This window comes from Moschus berezovskii, chromosome 6, assembly GCF_049115385.1.
Source record: "Moschus berezovskii isolate FMDL1 chromosome 6, NW_MosBer_1.0, whole genome shotgun sequence".
In the NCBI taxonomy this organism is placed as follows: domain Eukaryota; kingdom Metazoa; phylum Chordata; class Mammalia; order Artiodactyla; family Moschidae; genus Moschus; species Moschus berezovskii.
The window spans coordinates 21,837,492-21,852,295 of record NC_142465.1 but is presented as its reverse complement, the minus strand read 5'-3'; the positions used below and the strand labels follow the sequence as shown (position 1 = coordinate 21,852,295).

At 37.9% G+C, this 14,804-nt stretch overlaps 2 protein-coding genes across 6 annotated transcripts in view; one reads left to right on the top strand and one right to left on the bottom strand.

Annotated features, from left to right (window-relative positions):
* Positions 1-542, bottom strand: part of TMTC3 (transmembrane O-mannosyltransferase targeting cadherins 3) — a 52,261-nt gene extending 51,719 nt beyond the window's left edge. Inside the window, exon 1 of the mRNA XM_055394671.2 lies at positions 117-542. The gene's annotated coding sequence lies outside the window, so the exon portion shown is untranslated. The remainder of the gene's footprint in view (positions 1-116) is intronic.
* A 52-nt stretch (positions 543-594) lies between these two features.
* CEP290 (centrosomal protein 290) overlaps positions 595-14,804 on the top strand; it is a 90,202-nt gene continuing 75,992 nt past the window's right edge. For 2 of the 5 annotated variants that reach the window (XM_088836842.1, XM_088836841.1), the window contains exons 1-11: positions 606-1,429; positions 1,577-1,654; positions 2,631-2,700; positions 2,990-3,036; positions 6,022-6,165; positions 9,762-9,815; positions 10,410-10,430; positions 10,558-10,710; positions 11,081-11,263; positions 12,288-12,377; positions 13,585-13,707. In XM_088836842.1, coding sequence (XP_088692968.1) covers positions 1,328-1,429; positions 1,577-1,654; positions 2,631-2,700; positions 2,990-3,036; positions 6,022-6,165; positions 9,762-9,815; positions 10,410-10,430; positions 10,558-10,710; positions 11,081-11,263; positions 12,288-12,377; positions 13,585-13,707 — 1,065 coding nt within the window. In that variant the 5' untranslated portion in view covers positions 606-1,327. Of the gene's footprint in view, positions 1,430-1,576; positions 1,655-2,630; positions 2,701-2,989; positions 3,037-6,021; positions 6,166-9,761; positions 9,816-10,409; positions 10,431-10,557; positions 10,711-11,080; positions 11,264-12,287; positions 12,378-13,584; positions 13,708-14,804 lie in introns of all 5 variants that reach the window. The other 3 variants (XM_088836840.1, XM_088836839.1, XM_088836844.1) reach the window with 3 other exon arrangements.

The window sequence follows — 14,804 nt, the reverse complement described above, 5'->3', positions numbered from 1 at the left end:
CTTCCCACCTCTTCAGACTCCGGCTGGGCCCCTCAGCCCCGAAGGCAGGAGCTCCTCTCACCCGGGACCGCTCCCGTCAACTCCTCCCCAGCCACTAACCAATAGCCCGACCTCACCTGGGAGCAGTTCCACCAGGGATTGACTTAGAGAAACCTCGGGAAGAGCGGTCCGGCGAGCGACGCCACCGAAGGCACAGTCATGTTCGGCCTCTTTCAGGTCACCAGCGCAGACACGCCTCGGCCGCTGCGCCTCCCGCCTCCGGGCGGCTCCCCCGCACCTCGGTACCGCCGCAGCCGTCCGCACTGCACGCCGGGAACGGCCTACCTCCGCTTCTCAGAGCCAGCCTCGTCCAAAAAGTCCCGGCCTCCAAGCAGAGCTGCATTTTGGGATTTGGAGTCCTTACCTCACGCCTTCACTTCGTCCTTAACACACAGTGCGGGGAACTCGCGGAGGACTGAACGTAAAGCATCACCCACGGTCGTGAAATGTAGGCATCGCGAGCATCCGGGCTCTTGTTGCGGCCTGGGCGGGGTGGGGAATGGTGTCGCCTAGCAGCCGCCGTCGCTATTACTCGCTCCGGACCAGTTGGCGGGATCCGGTGTCCGATAGGAACAGCGCTGGAGAGCGGTCAGGTTTGGCGGCTGGGCCGCGCCGAGTGGGTACGGTGGCTGAGAGGCCGCCGCTGGTTGCCAGGTTTGGTCTAGATAGGTGGATCCTGGTGAGCGCAAACCGAGAGTCTCTTCCCACGCAGGTTCTTTAACCTTCGGGCTTCAGACAGACAACAGCTCAGTTTCCCAGTTCCTTAGCCTCCTGTCCGCAATCGGTTTGCTTTCCTTTCGCTGCAGCCCTTATTTCCCAGGCCCAACTGCACTCGTTTCAATCGTATATTTGCTCTCTCTCTCTTTTTTTAAAATCCTAGCTCTTGTTTCTCAGAATCGGGGCGCAATTTCAGCCTTCCAAGCACCCCCGCGCTTGGCAGCATTAGGTGTTCGAGCGCCCTGGTGGTGAGGGGGCGTGGAGGAGCGGGACTCAGAATCTTAGTTCTGACTTAGATTAGTTTAAGCGTGAAAGCCTTCGTAAGTTATTTGACCGATAAAAATATCTGATGATTTGTTGCAACTGCTGTACTTTTCATACAGGCTATTTAATCGACATATCTGTGACACAATTAAGAAGCAATAGCTTTTTGCAAACACTTTAGAGAGTTGTAACAATATTATCTGTAACAACTTTAAATTACTGTAAAAACAGTAATGCTACTTACCTTGTAAATGCTAATGCCTACTTGTTTTGTTACAGAAGGTAAAGCACAGTGAAAGAATTCAAGATGCCACCTAATATAAACTGGAAAGAAATAAGAAAGGTTGACCCAGATGAGCTGCCTCGTCAAGAAGAATTGGCAGATAATTTATTGATTTCCTTATCCAAGGTACTTAATTGATAAAGCATAGATACATACATACAAATATGATTAATTTAAATTGTCCCTGAAATCACTGAATGGTACAACTGAAAGAATTCTTATATTTTGTTTAAGGATTATAAAATATGAAATTGTTGGTTTCTCTTTACTTAGGTGGAAGTAAATGAGCTAAAAAGTGAAAGTCAAGAAAATATGATACACCTTTTTAGAATTACTCAATCACTTATGAAGGTTTGTATGCAGTACTTTAATAATAGCTTTGACTATTAGAGAAAGCTTAAGAATCTCTTATTAGATAAGTTAATCTCTAAAACACTTTGTAAAATCTAATTGACAGCTAAAGTTCCTAAAATAATGTGTGGGGGAAACAGAATTGTTGTGTTTTTAAAAGCATAGGGATGTCTTACGTTCGTATGTGAAAGTCGCTCAGTCCAGTCCTTCTCTTTGTGACCCCATGGACTGTATAGTCCATGGAATTCTCCAGGCCAGAATACTGGAATGGGTAGCCTTTCCCATCTCCAGGGGATCTTCCCAACCCAGGGACTGAACCCAGGTATCCCACGTGGTAGGCAGTTCTTTACCAGCTGAGCCACCAGGGAAGCCCTCTAGAGCTGAAAGTTTCCGTAAATGAAAACTAGGGATAGAAAATATGCATATTCTTTACATTTGAGGAGACACGTGCAGAAAGTTTATAGCAGGTTGTGGAAGAAACAAATGTTGGATGTAATTTGGAATAGGCTGTCCAGGGCCTTAAAGGCATATCTTATGCTCAACAGTTAGAAGCTGTTAAAGGTTTTTGAGCTATACAGTTGCCTTCAGAAGGTTAAATTAGTTATGTTAAATGACACATTGGAGAGAATTGAAGCAGTTTAGACATAACATTATGTAAGAAGTTAGACATTGGGCTAGAGTAATGAAAATTAGAAAAAGAGATAGCTGAAAACATTACAAAGGGAAAGTTGCAATGCTTGATATAAGACTTGAGGGAAAAAGAGGAATCAAAGATGTTTCAAACTTCTAGGAATCTGGAAGTTATAGCCTTAAGTAAGAAATTCACCTATTTATTCACCAGATATTTGCAGAATGTCTCCTTGTGCCAGGCATTGCAGGTGCTAAGTAGTAGGATAGTAAATAAAACTAAATTCTTATTTTTAGTGCTTATATTCTGATATAAAGGCATACTGAAATAACTCTTATTAATGTCTAGATGAAAGCTCAAGAAGTAGAGCTAGCTTTGGAAGAAGTTGAAAAAGCCGGAGAAGAACAAGCAAAATTTGGTAAGTGCCTTAGAGAAAGGATTACTGTGGTGTTAAAGAGTGGATTCCATTTATTCACTAAGCAATAGAGAATCAACTTTAATATAGAGTCTATAAAATGTGTATAGTTTATTTTGAAAGATTTTTCTAGAACTCATGTTTCATGGAAAATGTACAAAATAGTTACTTTTTTGTGTTACCTTATTATAAATATGATAGACTTTAAAAATTAATTTTATTATTTTGTTGAAATTTATTTAAAAGTTTGTTTTGAGATCTAACCAATTCAAACATTTATCTTTTTTAATAGAAAATCAATTAAAAACTAAAGTAATGAAACTGGAAAATGAACTAGAGGTATGTTCTTTTGTATTCCTTGAGGTATAATTGTCATAAGTATTATCATTTTCAAGTTTTTTCATTATGTTTGGCTGGAAAATCACTGGAATGATACTGTGTTTATAATTATTTGTTCAGTATGTATTTTGCATGCCTATTTATGTACCTTAAATTCTATTAAGGATTGCACATCCAATTGTGAAGAAAATAAAAATGTTGAGTAACCTCATGGAGCTTACAGTCTAGAGAAATGTACAGAGAGATTACTATTACTGAGGTGTAGTGAGGCATGTTGGAATTTGAGGAACAGTGACAGAAATGTATAGGAGAAGAGGAGCTTTTTAGAAAGCCAAGAGCCAAAATGTGAACATAAATTTCAGTGAAGGAACTGAATACATTGAAATTATGGAGACGTTTGGAAAGAATGTGATACAAATGGATTAGTCTTTGTAAGGAGGAAGGACCTTTTTTCCTTTGTACTTGGAAGGAAAGAAGAATGGATGTTTACAGAAGCTTTTCATGTTGGTAGGTTTAGTGCCTGGAATTTGAGAGGATGAAGAGGTCATCTGCTAAGAATGGGAGATGTATAGTCAAACTTTAAGGAAGTCGGATAAAACCTAAACTATATGGAGAATGAACTGGAGATTTCAGGATATGGAATGTTCAGATCTTGGTTCTTTCATATATTAGCTCTATGGATTCAGATGGTTTTATTTTGTATTCCTTATTGTATATCCAGCGTCTAGGGAAATACCAGTCATTCTCAACAAGTACTTGTTAATTGAATTATGAGAGCTTCCCCAATGGCTCAGTGGGTAAGGAATCTGCCTGCAATGCAGGAGATGTAGGAGACATGGGTTTGATCCTCAGTTTGTGGGATTTTCCCAGCCAGAAAAAGTGGGCTACAGCCCACTCTGGTATTCTTGCTGGGAAATCCCACGAATTGAGTAGCCTGGTGGGCTATAGTCCAAAGGGTCATGGAGAGTCAGACGCAACTAAGCACAAGCACAAGTGAGTTAACGGAGTCAGATCAAGTCCGTTTTAGTGTTCAGCAGGGCACCTGCTACAGAATAGCAGATTAGGGCAGTTGGAGATACTGGTTCAAGCGGTGATTATAAAAAGCTAAATAGGCAAGGAAATCAAGATTGGGAGGTTAGGGAGAGATTAAGGAGAAGAGGAGTCAAGGGATTAAAGGGTTTTGTGAAGTAAAAGGGAAGATGTTTTGTGAATAATTGAAGAATGTGTCTGCTTGGACAGGGTCCTGGTATGGGGATGGGAGTGTGAGGCTATAATGCAGACAAGAAGAGAGTTTAAAAAAAGTCCAGAATGAAAGTTACATATGTGTAGAAATTGCTTGGGGACTTTTGATAGAAGACTATGAGCCATGTGCCAAAGTTTCTCAGTGAATTTTGTGAAGGAATGACTGGGAAGTTGGTAGTTTGCTACAACCATGAATAGATAGTGATGAGAAAGCTGGCTAGCATTTAAATGTGAGATGCAAAGCAGCAGGAGGAGTTTTCCCAGGATGGCAGAGGAATGATTGTCTAGAAGTTATAGTTTGGGGTAAATCAAAACCTTTTCTTAACCACTAGGTATATGAGATGTGAAAGAATAAGCATTTCCAAGCTGAAAAAGTTCCAAATGAAGTAGTGTACTAAAAGAGCCAAACTATAGCTAAAGCAAGGAGATAGAAAGGATAAGTCAGTGGAAAGACTGGGGAAGTAAAATACTAGTTTATCTTGGAAGAAGATTTTCTTTGAGAGCATAATGGAAAGCTTTTTGAGGGAGGTAAAGAGTATGAAAATTTGGTTAACATAGAAGAATAACAGAGCTGAATGGCAGGGAGATGACTTAGAGACAGGTTAGAGGACCAGAGGATTTTTGGTGTTTTCGACCTTGACCCAAAGTAACTGGAATATGAAGCAAAATGTATTTAGTCTGCTGCACGATTTTAAAGGTAATCTAAATCTGGATGTCTGATATGATAGCACTAGCCATGTGTGGCTGTTAGCATTTAAATTAATTACAACTTAAATTAAGAATTCAGTTCATTAGCTGTACTAGTTGCATTTCAAGTGCTCAGTAGACACATGTATATAGTGGCAGTGCAGAGAACATTTCCATTATCCTAAAAAGTTCTTTTAGATAGCACTGGTATAAGTATGAGTCAGTCGGAGAAGGCAGTGGCAACCCACTCCAATACTCTTGCCTGGAAAATCCCATGGACGGAGGAGCCTGGTAGGCTGCAGTCGATGGGGTCGCACAGTCAGACACGACTGAAGCAACTTAGCAGCAGCAGCAGCAAATATGAGTCAGTGATATGAGGGGAAGGGCTGCTTAAAAGCTCCATGTGTCAGTGACTAGGGTGGAGGCTCAGGTGGATTCTGGTGGTGTTTCAGAGCTCTGATACTCAGGGAAAGCCTAAATAGTTCATTTCATAGACCATTATATGCCTTTGCAGTTTACCCTGATGCCTGTGGCTTGGTTATAACAGAATCTGAGTGATTGACACTTAATTCTTTGTAGCTCTGGGTGGCTTGCTGCTGCTGCTGCTAAGTCACTTCAGTCGTGTCCGACTCTGTGTGACCCCATAGACGGAAGCCCACCAGGCTCCCCCGTCCCTGGGATTCTCCAGGCAAGAACACTGGAGTGGGTTGCCATTTCCTTCTCCAATGTGTGGAAGTGAAAAGTGAAAGTAAAGTCGCTCAGTCGTGTCCGACCCTTAGTGACCCCACGGACTGCAGCCTACCAGGCTGCTCCATCCACGGGATTTTCTAGGCAAGAGTACTGGAGTGGCTTGCCATTGCCTTCGGCTTAGGAAGAGCTTAAAGGGTTGTAACTAAGCCTAAATAAGCTTAATAAAAATGGTTTTTAAGCAACTTGATTTTAAACACCTGATTATAGTAAAATTTAAAAGTCGAGATAATTATTTGTTTGCTGTTGATTCATTTGAATCTCCAAATGTAATGGAATTAATTTATACTTCTGGTTTATTACTTTCAGATGGCACAGCACTCTGCAGGTGGACGTGACACTCGGTTTTTACGTGATGAAATTCGCCAGCTTGAAAAGCAATTGGAACAAAAAGATAGAGAATTGGAGGACATGGAAAAAGAGTTGGAGAAGGAAAAGAAAGTTAATGAACAAGTGAGGCACATTTTCCCATTGACTCTTAACTGTTCAAGTTACCAAAAAACACTGCCTGTTTATACTTGTATATTTATCATTTTTAGTAACGATACCAAATTTTATGTTTTATGTATTTGTGGAAATTGATCTATATGTATTTCTAGGTTTTATATTATAGCTGATGTTGTCATCACGTCTTTAAAATACAATGGATCAGGTACTTGGAGTGAGTGAATATGACCTAGACATTAATTCTTTATATATGGAGGTATCTTTTTTCTGCAGATGTTTAGAATTCTTTACATAAAGTTGATGATTTGGTTTGGAATATTGATATGAAAAAATTAGGCATTCAAAATCAACTGATTTTCTTATTTGTCATAATTTGGGAAAAAATAAATTTGTATTTATGTTAGTGGTAGACTTGGAAATTAATCTTTAATGATATATTCAATAATCAAATTTTTTATTTTCAGGCATTCCTTACTTTTTGTAATATAGACATTCTTAAAGAGTGTTACTGTCACCATTTTGTAAATCAATTCGTATATTAAATCATAATGTGTCATCTTTTATACAAGCATAGTTGTTTATTACCTCTTATGTTATACTCGTTACTTATAAAATAATTCATTCAGTGTTCACTTATAGTTTGAGAAAAAAATTATATTTTTACAGATAAATTTATATTTCCTTTTAGAAAATAGTATGGTTTCTTTTTTTGCCTCCACTGTCACTGACTTAGTAAAAAATTTGGTGTATACATGTATTAGTTGTCCCATCCCTGATGCTCAGAAGCTTTTTGTGTCCTTTATAAGGTCAATGTTGTATCATGTCCTGATAATCTTATTTTGTCCGTTGTTCTCTTAGAAAGAGATGGTTATGAATATAAGTAAATGACATTGATTATGAGGTAATGTTGGTATTTAAAAAGAATTCATCATACTGATATATAAGGAAAAACATTCCAATTCTTTTTTTTTTTTTTTTTTTGGCTGTGCCATGGGACATGTGGGATTTTGGTTCCCCAACAAAGGATCAATCACATGACCCCTGCATTAGAAGCATGGAGTCTTAACCTCTGGATCTCCAGTGAAGTCCCAAATTCCCATTCTTGATGTATCTATTTTATTAGTTTGGAAATAATGTAAAAGTGAGCTGTTAATATCTATATAGTTTTTTCAGTGAAAAAAGTGTAGACTAATGCCACCTAAAGGTGACGAATGGTGGCTTAGTGGTAAAGAATCCACCTGCAAATGCAGGGCATGTGGGTTTGGAGGATCCTCAATATGTTAGCAAATTTGGAAAAGTCAGCAGTGGCTACAGGACTGGAAAAGGTTGGTTTTCATTCCAATCCCAAAGAAAGGCAATGCCAAAGAATGCTCAAACTACCACACTCAAACTACAATTGCACTCATCTCACACACTAGTAAAATAATGCTCAAAATTCTCCAAGCCAGGCTTCAGCAATATGTGAACTGTGAAATTCCAGATGTTCAAGCTAGATTTAGAAAAGGCAGAGGAACCAGAGATCAAATTGCCAACATCCTCTGGATCATCGAAAGAGCAAGAGAGTTCCAGAAAACCATCTATTTCTGCTTTATTGACTATGCCAAAGCCTTTGACTGTGTGGATCACAATAAACTGTGGAAAATTCTGAAAGAGATGGGAATACCAGACCACTTGACCTGTCTCTTGAGAAATCTGTATGCAGGTCAAGAAGCAACAGTTAGAACTGGACATGGAACTACAGACTGGTTCCAAATAGAAAAAGGAGTACGTCAAGGCTGTGTATTGTCATCCTGCTTATTTAACTTATATGCAGAGTACATCATGAGAAACGCTGGGCTGGAAGAAGCACAAGCTGGAATCAAGGTAGCCAGGAGAAATATCAATAACCTCAGATATTAAGATGACACTACCCTTATGGCAGAAAGTGAAGAACTAAAAAGCCTCTTGATGAAAGTGAAAGAGGAGAGTGAAAAAGTTGGCTTGAAGCTCAACATTCAGAAAACTAAGATCATGGCATCTGGTCCCATCACTTCATGGCAAATACAGGGGAAACAGTGGCTGATTTTATTTCTGGGGGCTCCAAAATCACTGCAGATGGTGATTGCAGCCATGAAATTAAAAGACGCTTACTCCTTGGAAGGAACGTTATGACCAACCTAGACAGCATATTAAAAAGCAGAGACATTACTTTGCCAACAAAGGTCCGTCGGACACGACTGAGCGACTTCACTTTCACTTTTCACTTTCTTGCATTGGAGAAGGAAATGGCAACCCACTCCAGTGTTCTTGCCTGGAGAATCCCAGGGATGGGGGAGCCTGGTGGGCTGCCATCTATGGGGTCGCACAGAGTTGGACATGACTGAAGTGACTTAGCAGCAGCTGCAGCACTCTGTGAACCTGGAGACAAAAATGATTGTCATTGTAGACACTGATAAACAGATACTCAGAAGGATTCACTGGATTGTTTGAAGTCACACAGTGAGGGGCTCAGAGGTTTTTCTGGATCCACCTTCTGTCCCCTTCCATCACACTACAAGTTTTCAGAAGCGTGAACTTTTTTTCTTTCTTGTCCTTGGAAACCTTTGTTCAAACAAAATCTTAACTGGAAGCATTAACAAATAGAAAGAAAAAAAAAGCTGAGCTGGTTGCTTAAAGCAAGCATCAGGGGCCCAGAATTCTGGTGAGGCAGTATATTTTCCTTCCAAGGAACAACTTGAACATTGCACAGTGCTCCATTCATTGCTTAATTCATCCAGAAAGTAAATTTATTGAGCTTTGATTTATCTTTCTTATTGCTGTTGGAACAAATATAATCACCAATTTAGTGACCTAAAACAATACAGTTAGCACTGTGCTGCATGTGCTTTCTCTGTCCCTATCTTTGCACAGACAGACTGCTTCCCTCCCCTCCCCTCCTCCTCATGCTGCCCTCTCTCTTCTTTTTTGGTGTTCCAAGAGAGTTAATGTGAGCTATCGTGATACTTCTTATTTAGATATTACAAATATTCTGATATTTTATTCTTAAATATTTCAGTATATTTCCACTGAAAGGAGAGGTATTTTTCAATATAACTACTTATATAATTAGCATACTCAGGAAATGTAGTATCAATTCAATGCTGTTTTCTAATAGATAGTCCATAATCAGATTTCCTCTGTTGGCCCAATGATGTCTTTTTAGTTTCCCCAGCCAAAATCCAAGCATCCATGGTTCTTTTTAAGCATTATGTTTTACTTCTTTGTATTTCTAAGCAGTTTAATGCTCCCTGAGAGCGAAGTCTTTTAGCTCAGATGATCGAACTGCAAAACAGTAGAGATCTTGGACAGAAGACTGCTCATTAATAGGTTTTAGGCTGGAGAATAAGAGTAATGGTTTCGTTTTCTGTATCCTTTGGTTAGAGTTTTTTGTTTTTTAAACTCAACCTGCTTAATCCTTCCTATACTTAGTTTTCAAAATTTTGGCTTACTGTTCATGTCTTGGGTCAACATGAAGTCCTCAGTAATTAAACATTCTGTGCTTTATTGACAAGAAACTGAAAACCTGACATTACATTGAATTACTGCTGAATTTTATCTTTTTTATTTGTTTTTTGCTATTTTAGTTGGCTCTTCGAAATGAGGAGGCAGAAAATGAAAACAGCAAATTAAGGAGAGAGGTTGGTAAAAAAAATTCAGTAGTTGTGGTGGTTCAACAAAGATACTTATTAAAAAAGTTTCCATAAATAAATTCTGTAACCAGAACTGGAATTGCCTAAGTAATTGATGTTTTTGAACTGTGATTTTTATGATATGACTTTGTCTTAGCGAAATAGAAAATAAATAGAAAGGTGAGGCCATTAAATACTGCTTTCATTTGTTAGATCTCCGTGGGTAAGTCTTACTTTCTTTTTTAAGCTGTTCTTTGCTAGTTTGCTAACTCAACATGTGAGTGGATTTCTGCCTTACTTCCTCTTATTTTATCTGGCATTCTTTTAAAACTTTTGTTTCTTATAAAATCTTATAAATTCTGTTAATTATTTGGTTCTTCTGAGCCAAATAATATACATTGTTTATCATGAATTTTTATTTTTTAATATAATCAAAATGTTTTTTGTTTTGGTTGCTAATTAATATTCTTTCTTTCTTTGATTATCCAAAATAATATCTTATTCTCCTAAAATTTCTTTTTTTCCTTTAATTTCTTATCATTATACTTAATTACATATTATCTTTCTTGTTTCTAATTACCCTCTTCTTGTCCTTTTCTGGAGAACAAACGTCTAAAGAAAAAGGTGAGGCTTTAAGTGTTGTGAAACCTTGGGATTTTGAAGGTGTGTTTTGAGATCATTATTTAGAGGTGAAGTTTTTTTTCTTTGGATAGTCTTTTTAAATAGAATATTGTGTTTGATCTCCCTTCAGAATGAACAGCTTCGTCAGGATATTATTGACTATCAAAAACAAATAGATTCGCAAAAGGAAACACTTTTATCAAGAAGAGGAGAAGACAGTGACTACCGATCACAATTGTCTAAAAAGAACTGTGAACTTGTCCAGTATCTGGATGAAATTCAGGTGAAGTGGGTGGACGTCAGCTCAAAGCCATACTTTGCTATAAAACTTTCATGATAATGTAAATCAGTATTCAGACCTACATTTAGATATATTTAGTGTAAATCTGCAAATGTGTAAAACATGAGATAAATTGCATCTTTGGAGTTCCAAATCTTGCACATTCATTCTGGTTCTATGTCTATCTTGTGCATTTCTTAAGAACTAAGATTCTTAGTTATAGTTTTCTTGATATTTAATTTATTTGGTAAATTTGATTTAGTTGATACTAAATATCTATAAAGTTCCATTTTCTCCAGCAAACACTTGATTTCTTTAATTTTAATTTGTTTTATTAAATTGTTTTTAACTATAATGCCTTTATCTTTCCTAGACTTTAACAGAAGCTAATGAGAAAATTGAACTTCAGAATCAAGAAATGAGAAAAAATTTAGAGGAGTCGGTCCAGGAAATGGAGAAGATGACTGATGAATATAATAGATTGAAAGCTGTTGTGCATCAGACAGATAGTATGATGGACCAGTTAAAAAAAGAAAATGATCATTACCGGCTTCAAGTAAGGATTCTTGTTAGATTAACTTATTTGGACAGACTTCATATTGCCTCATTACTGTTTATTTGAAATTGGACAGTGCTTTAACTTTCTAGGATATGAGATTTTGTCTTATGCTCTAATATACCATCTCACACTGTAATATGTTGCCATGCTGATGTATTTGTCTCTATTTGGTTTTCTGGTTTCCTTACACATTCCTTATAGTTCTTGCCATGTAGGATGTATGGGTGATATCTGAATGAATATATAGACAGCAGTCCTGCAAAGCTGTTAATTTGGGGAGTTTTCTACTAAAGACTCTTAGAGGTCCTATGAACCATAAAGTTTAAGTTTACACCTTAGAATAAATGCACTCTGCATGTCATAGAAACCAGTATGTTGTTCACTACTTACACAGGATTCAACTTGTTAAAAAATAGAGTAATACTTAAAAATATAATTCAGTTCAGTTCAGTTCAGTCGCTCAGTCGTGTCCGACTCTTTGCGACCCCATGAATCACAGCACGCCAGGCCTCCCTGTCCATCACCAACTCCCGGAGTTCACTCAAACTCATGTCCGCAGAGTCGGTGATGCCATCCAGCCATCTCATTCTCTGTCGTTCCCGTCTCCTCCCACCCCCAATCCCTCCTAGCATCAGACTCTTTTTCCAGTGAGTAAACTCGTTGCATGAGGTGGCCAAAGTATTGGCGTTTCACCTTTAGCATCAGTCCTTCCAGTGAACACCCAGGATTGATCTCCTTTAGAATGGACTGGTTAGATCTCCTTGCAGTACAAGGGACTCTCAAAAAATAGAATTACCATATAACAAAAAGTAATTTTACAACTGTAAAGATGCACAGGCCACTTCATGTCACCCTAGCTATAGAACTGCTCCAGTAATGAATATGCCTTTAAATATATATGTATATATGTGCATGTGTATGCTTATCACTGTGTATAATACTTGTATAAATATTCAGTTATAATAAATATGTTTGTGTTACACTGTTTTACAACATTCTTGAAATAATTGTTGCCTTTTAGGTGCAGGAGCTTACAGATCTTCTGAAAGCAAAAAATGAAGAAGATGATCCAATCATGGCAGCTGTCAATGCAAAAGTAGAAGAGTGGAAGGTGCTTTTTTTTAATTGCTATAATAGCTTTTAATTTTATATTTCAATTTTTAGTCTTAATTTTCTTTAAAGGCTTTGTACTGGTTAGTGACATTTTTATTAGGCATTTCCAAAGGTGTATGAAATGTCTTAGCTAGAAAAGTTTTAAGAACTGCCATGTTTAGACCTCTAGAGTTGTTTTTAATCATTTAATTTTGGAGGAGAGAAGTTAGTAAATGTATTCTTCACTTTGTTTTTACTTAGTATCTTTTAAGGATTAGTTTACATCAGTACATATAGTATTGCTTTGTTCTTTTTAATAACTGCTGCTGCTACTAACGGAGAAGGCAATGGTAAGCCACTCCAGTACTCTTGTCTAGAAAATCCCATGGACAGAGGAGCCTGGTGGGCTACAGTCCATGGGGTCACTACTAGTCGGACAAGACTGAGCGACTTCACTTTCATTTTCACACATTGGAGAAGGAAATGGCAACCCACTCCAGTGTTGCCATCCATGGGGTCGCACAGAGTCAGACACTTTATTCGTGTCTGACTCTGTGCGACCCCATGGACGGCAGCCCACTAGGTTCCCCCGTCCCTGGGATTCTCCAGGCAAGAACACTGGAGTGGGTTGCCATTTCCTTCTCCAATGCAAGAAAGTGAAAAGTGAAAGTGAAGTCGCTCAGTCGTGTCCGACCCTTAGCGACCCCATGGACTGTAGCCCACCAGGCTCCTCCATCCATGGGATTTCCTAGGCAAGAGTACTGGAGTGGCTTGCCATTGCCTTCTCCGTTTTAATAACTGTATGACTGTAAGTTTTCTTTGTACATATGCCTCTTTCATTCATTCAAGGTATTTATGCTTCTTCATGTCATTTTAATGTTTTCTTTTTAAAGATTAGTTGTACACACTTTTCAATTGCAGGGAGGTAGTTATAACTTCTTGTTTTAAGAATGGGTTTTGGATACTTGAAGTTGTTTAAATGAAAAGATTGAATTCCTTAAAAAGAAAAAGCACCGTGTATATCTTTGAATCATTATTTGAACTTCAGGCTGTATGCACAAAAGGGACAATGGTCATTCCAATTGTTGCTATTTTCTCACTTCCAAAATTTTTTTCCCTGTATTTTCTTGATCTGCTAATGGTATGTATTGAAGTATTGATCATAAATGAGGAATGGTTTATTAATTTTGCTGTTATGTAACAGACCCTATTTTGTTTATTTCTAGTTAATTTTGTCTTCTAAAGATGATGAAATTATTGAGTATCAGCAAATGTTACATAGTCTGCGGGACAAACTGAAAAATGCCCAGCTTGATGCTGATAAAAGTAATGTTATGGCTCTACAACAGGTAAAACTTTCTCAAAATTTGTTTTGTCAATGAGTTTTATTAAAGTTGGCAGTGAAACTCTGAACTGTCTCATTTATCTCCTGTGCCTAATCTAGTCACTGGCAGCTTTGGGTAGATAATAAAGTCTTTAGAAGTTTCTTATACCATCCATTCCTAAGCAAAAATTATAATTTAGAGTTAGGAATAGAATTATTTTGTGTATTTTTCTCTGTTGATGCAGGTAATACATTTATTTATAAGGAACTATTAAAAACTTTTAGAAATTTAAATATCCTAATACTCTTAACTAAACTTTATTATACTGTGTTTTAGTGCTGAAATATGCTATACAATGTGAAATAAACTAAAATATGGCTATAATTTGTACTACATAGAATTTTTATATTTAGTACCAACATATTCATATATGTCTAGTAGTCCAGTGGTTAGGACTCCATGCGTCCACTTCAGGGGACCTGAGTTCGATCCCTGGTCTGGGAACTAAGATCTTGCAAGCCATGTGGCATGACCAAAAATGAAGGAAAGGAAAAAAGGAAAGAAGTTACACTTGCATAAACTGTTTTCTTTAGTCATAGTCTAAAAGAAAGAAGGAAATGCAGGAAGTATTTGGAGAATAAGGACAGTTGCAAAGGACAAGATTTTCGTATGAAGTGTACTATAAGGGTGAAAGTGAAGTTGGGTAAGGGAATAAGCACAAGGCAAAACGGAAACATAAAACGATAAAAAGGCAGTTGGATGATGAGGAAAAATGACACAAAGTCATGTCACAAACGTTAGAGAGTTCTGGAACTTCTGTTTGCCAGAGTGCTAGCCTTGTGTTATCTTTAAGTACTGGAGAGACAGCAGTATACCTACAGTGATTAGTGTAGTTGAGGTATACAAAATAGTAAAGACAGAGTTTTGACTTATAAAAAGTTTATTTTATAATTCTGTTGAATAAAACAAGACCTGCCTTTTCCTTACTTCTAGTAAAAGTCACTCAGTCGAGTCTGACTCTTTGTAACCCCATTGACTATACCGTCCATGGAATTCTCCAGGCCAGAATTCTGGAGTGGGTAACCTTTCCCTTATCCAGGGGATCTTCCCAACCCAGGAAT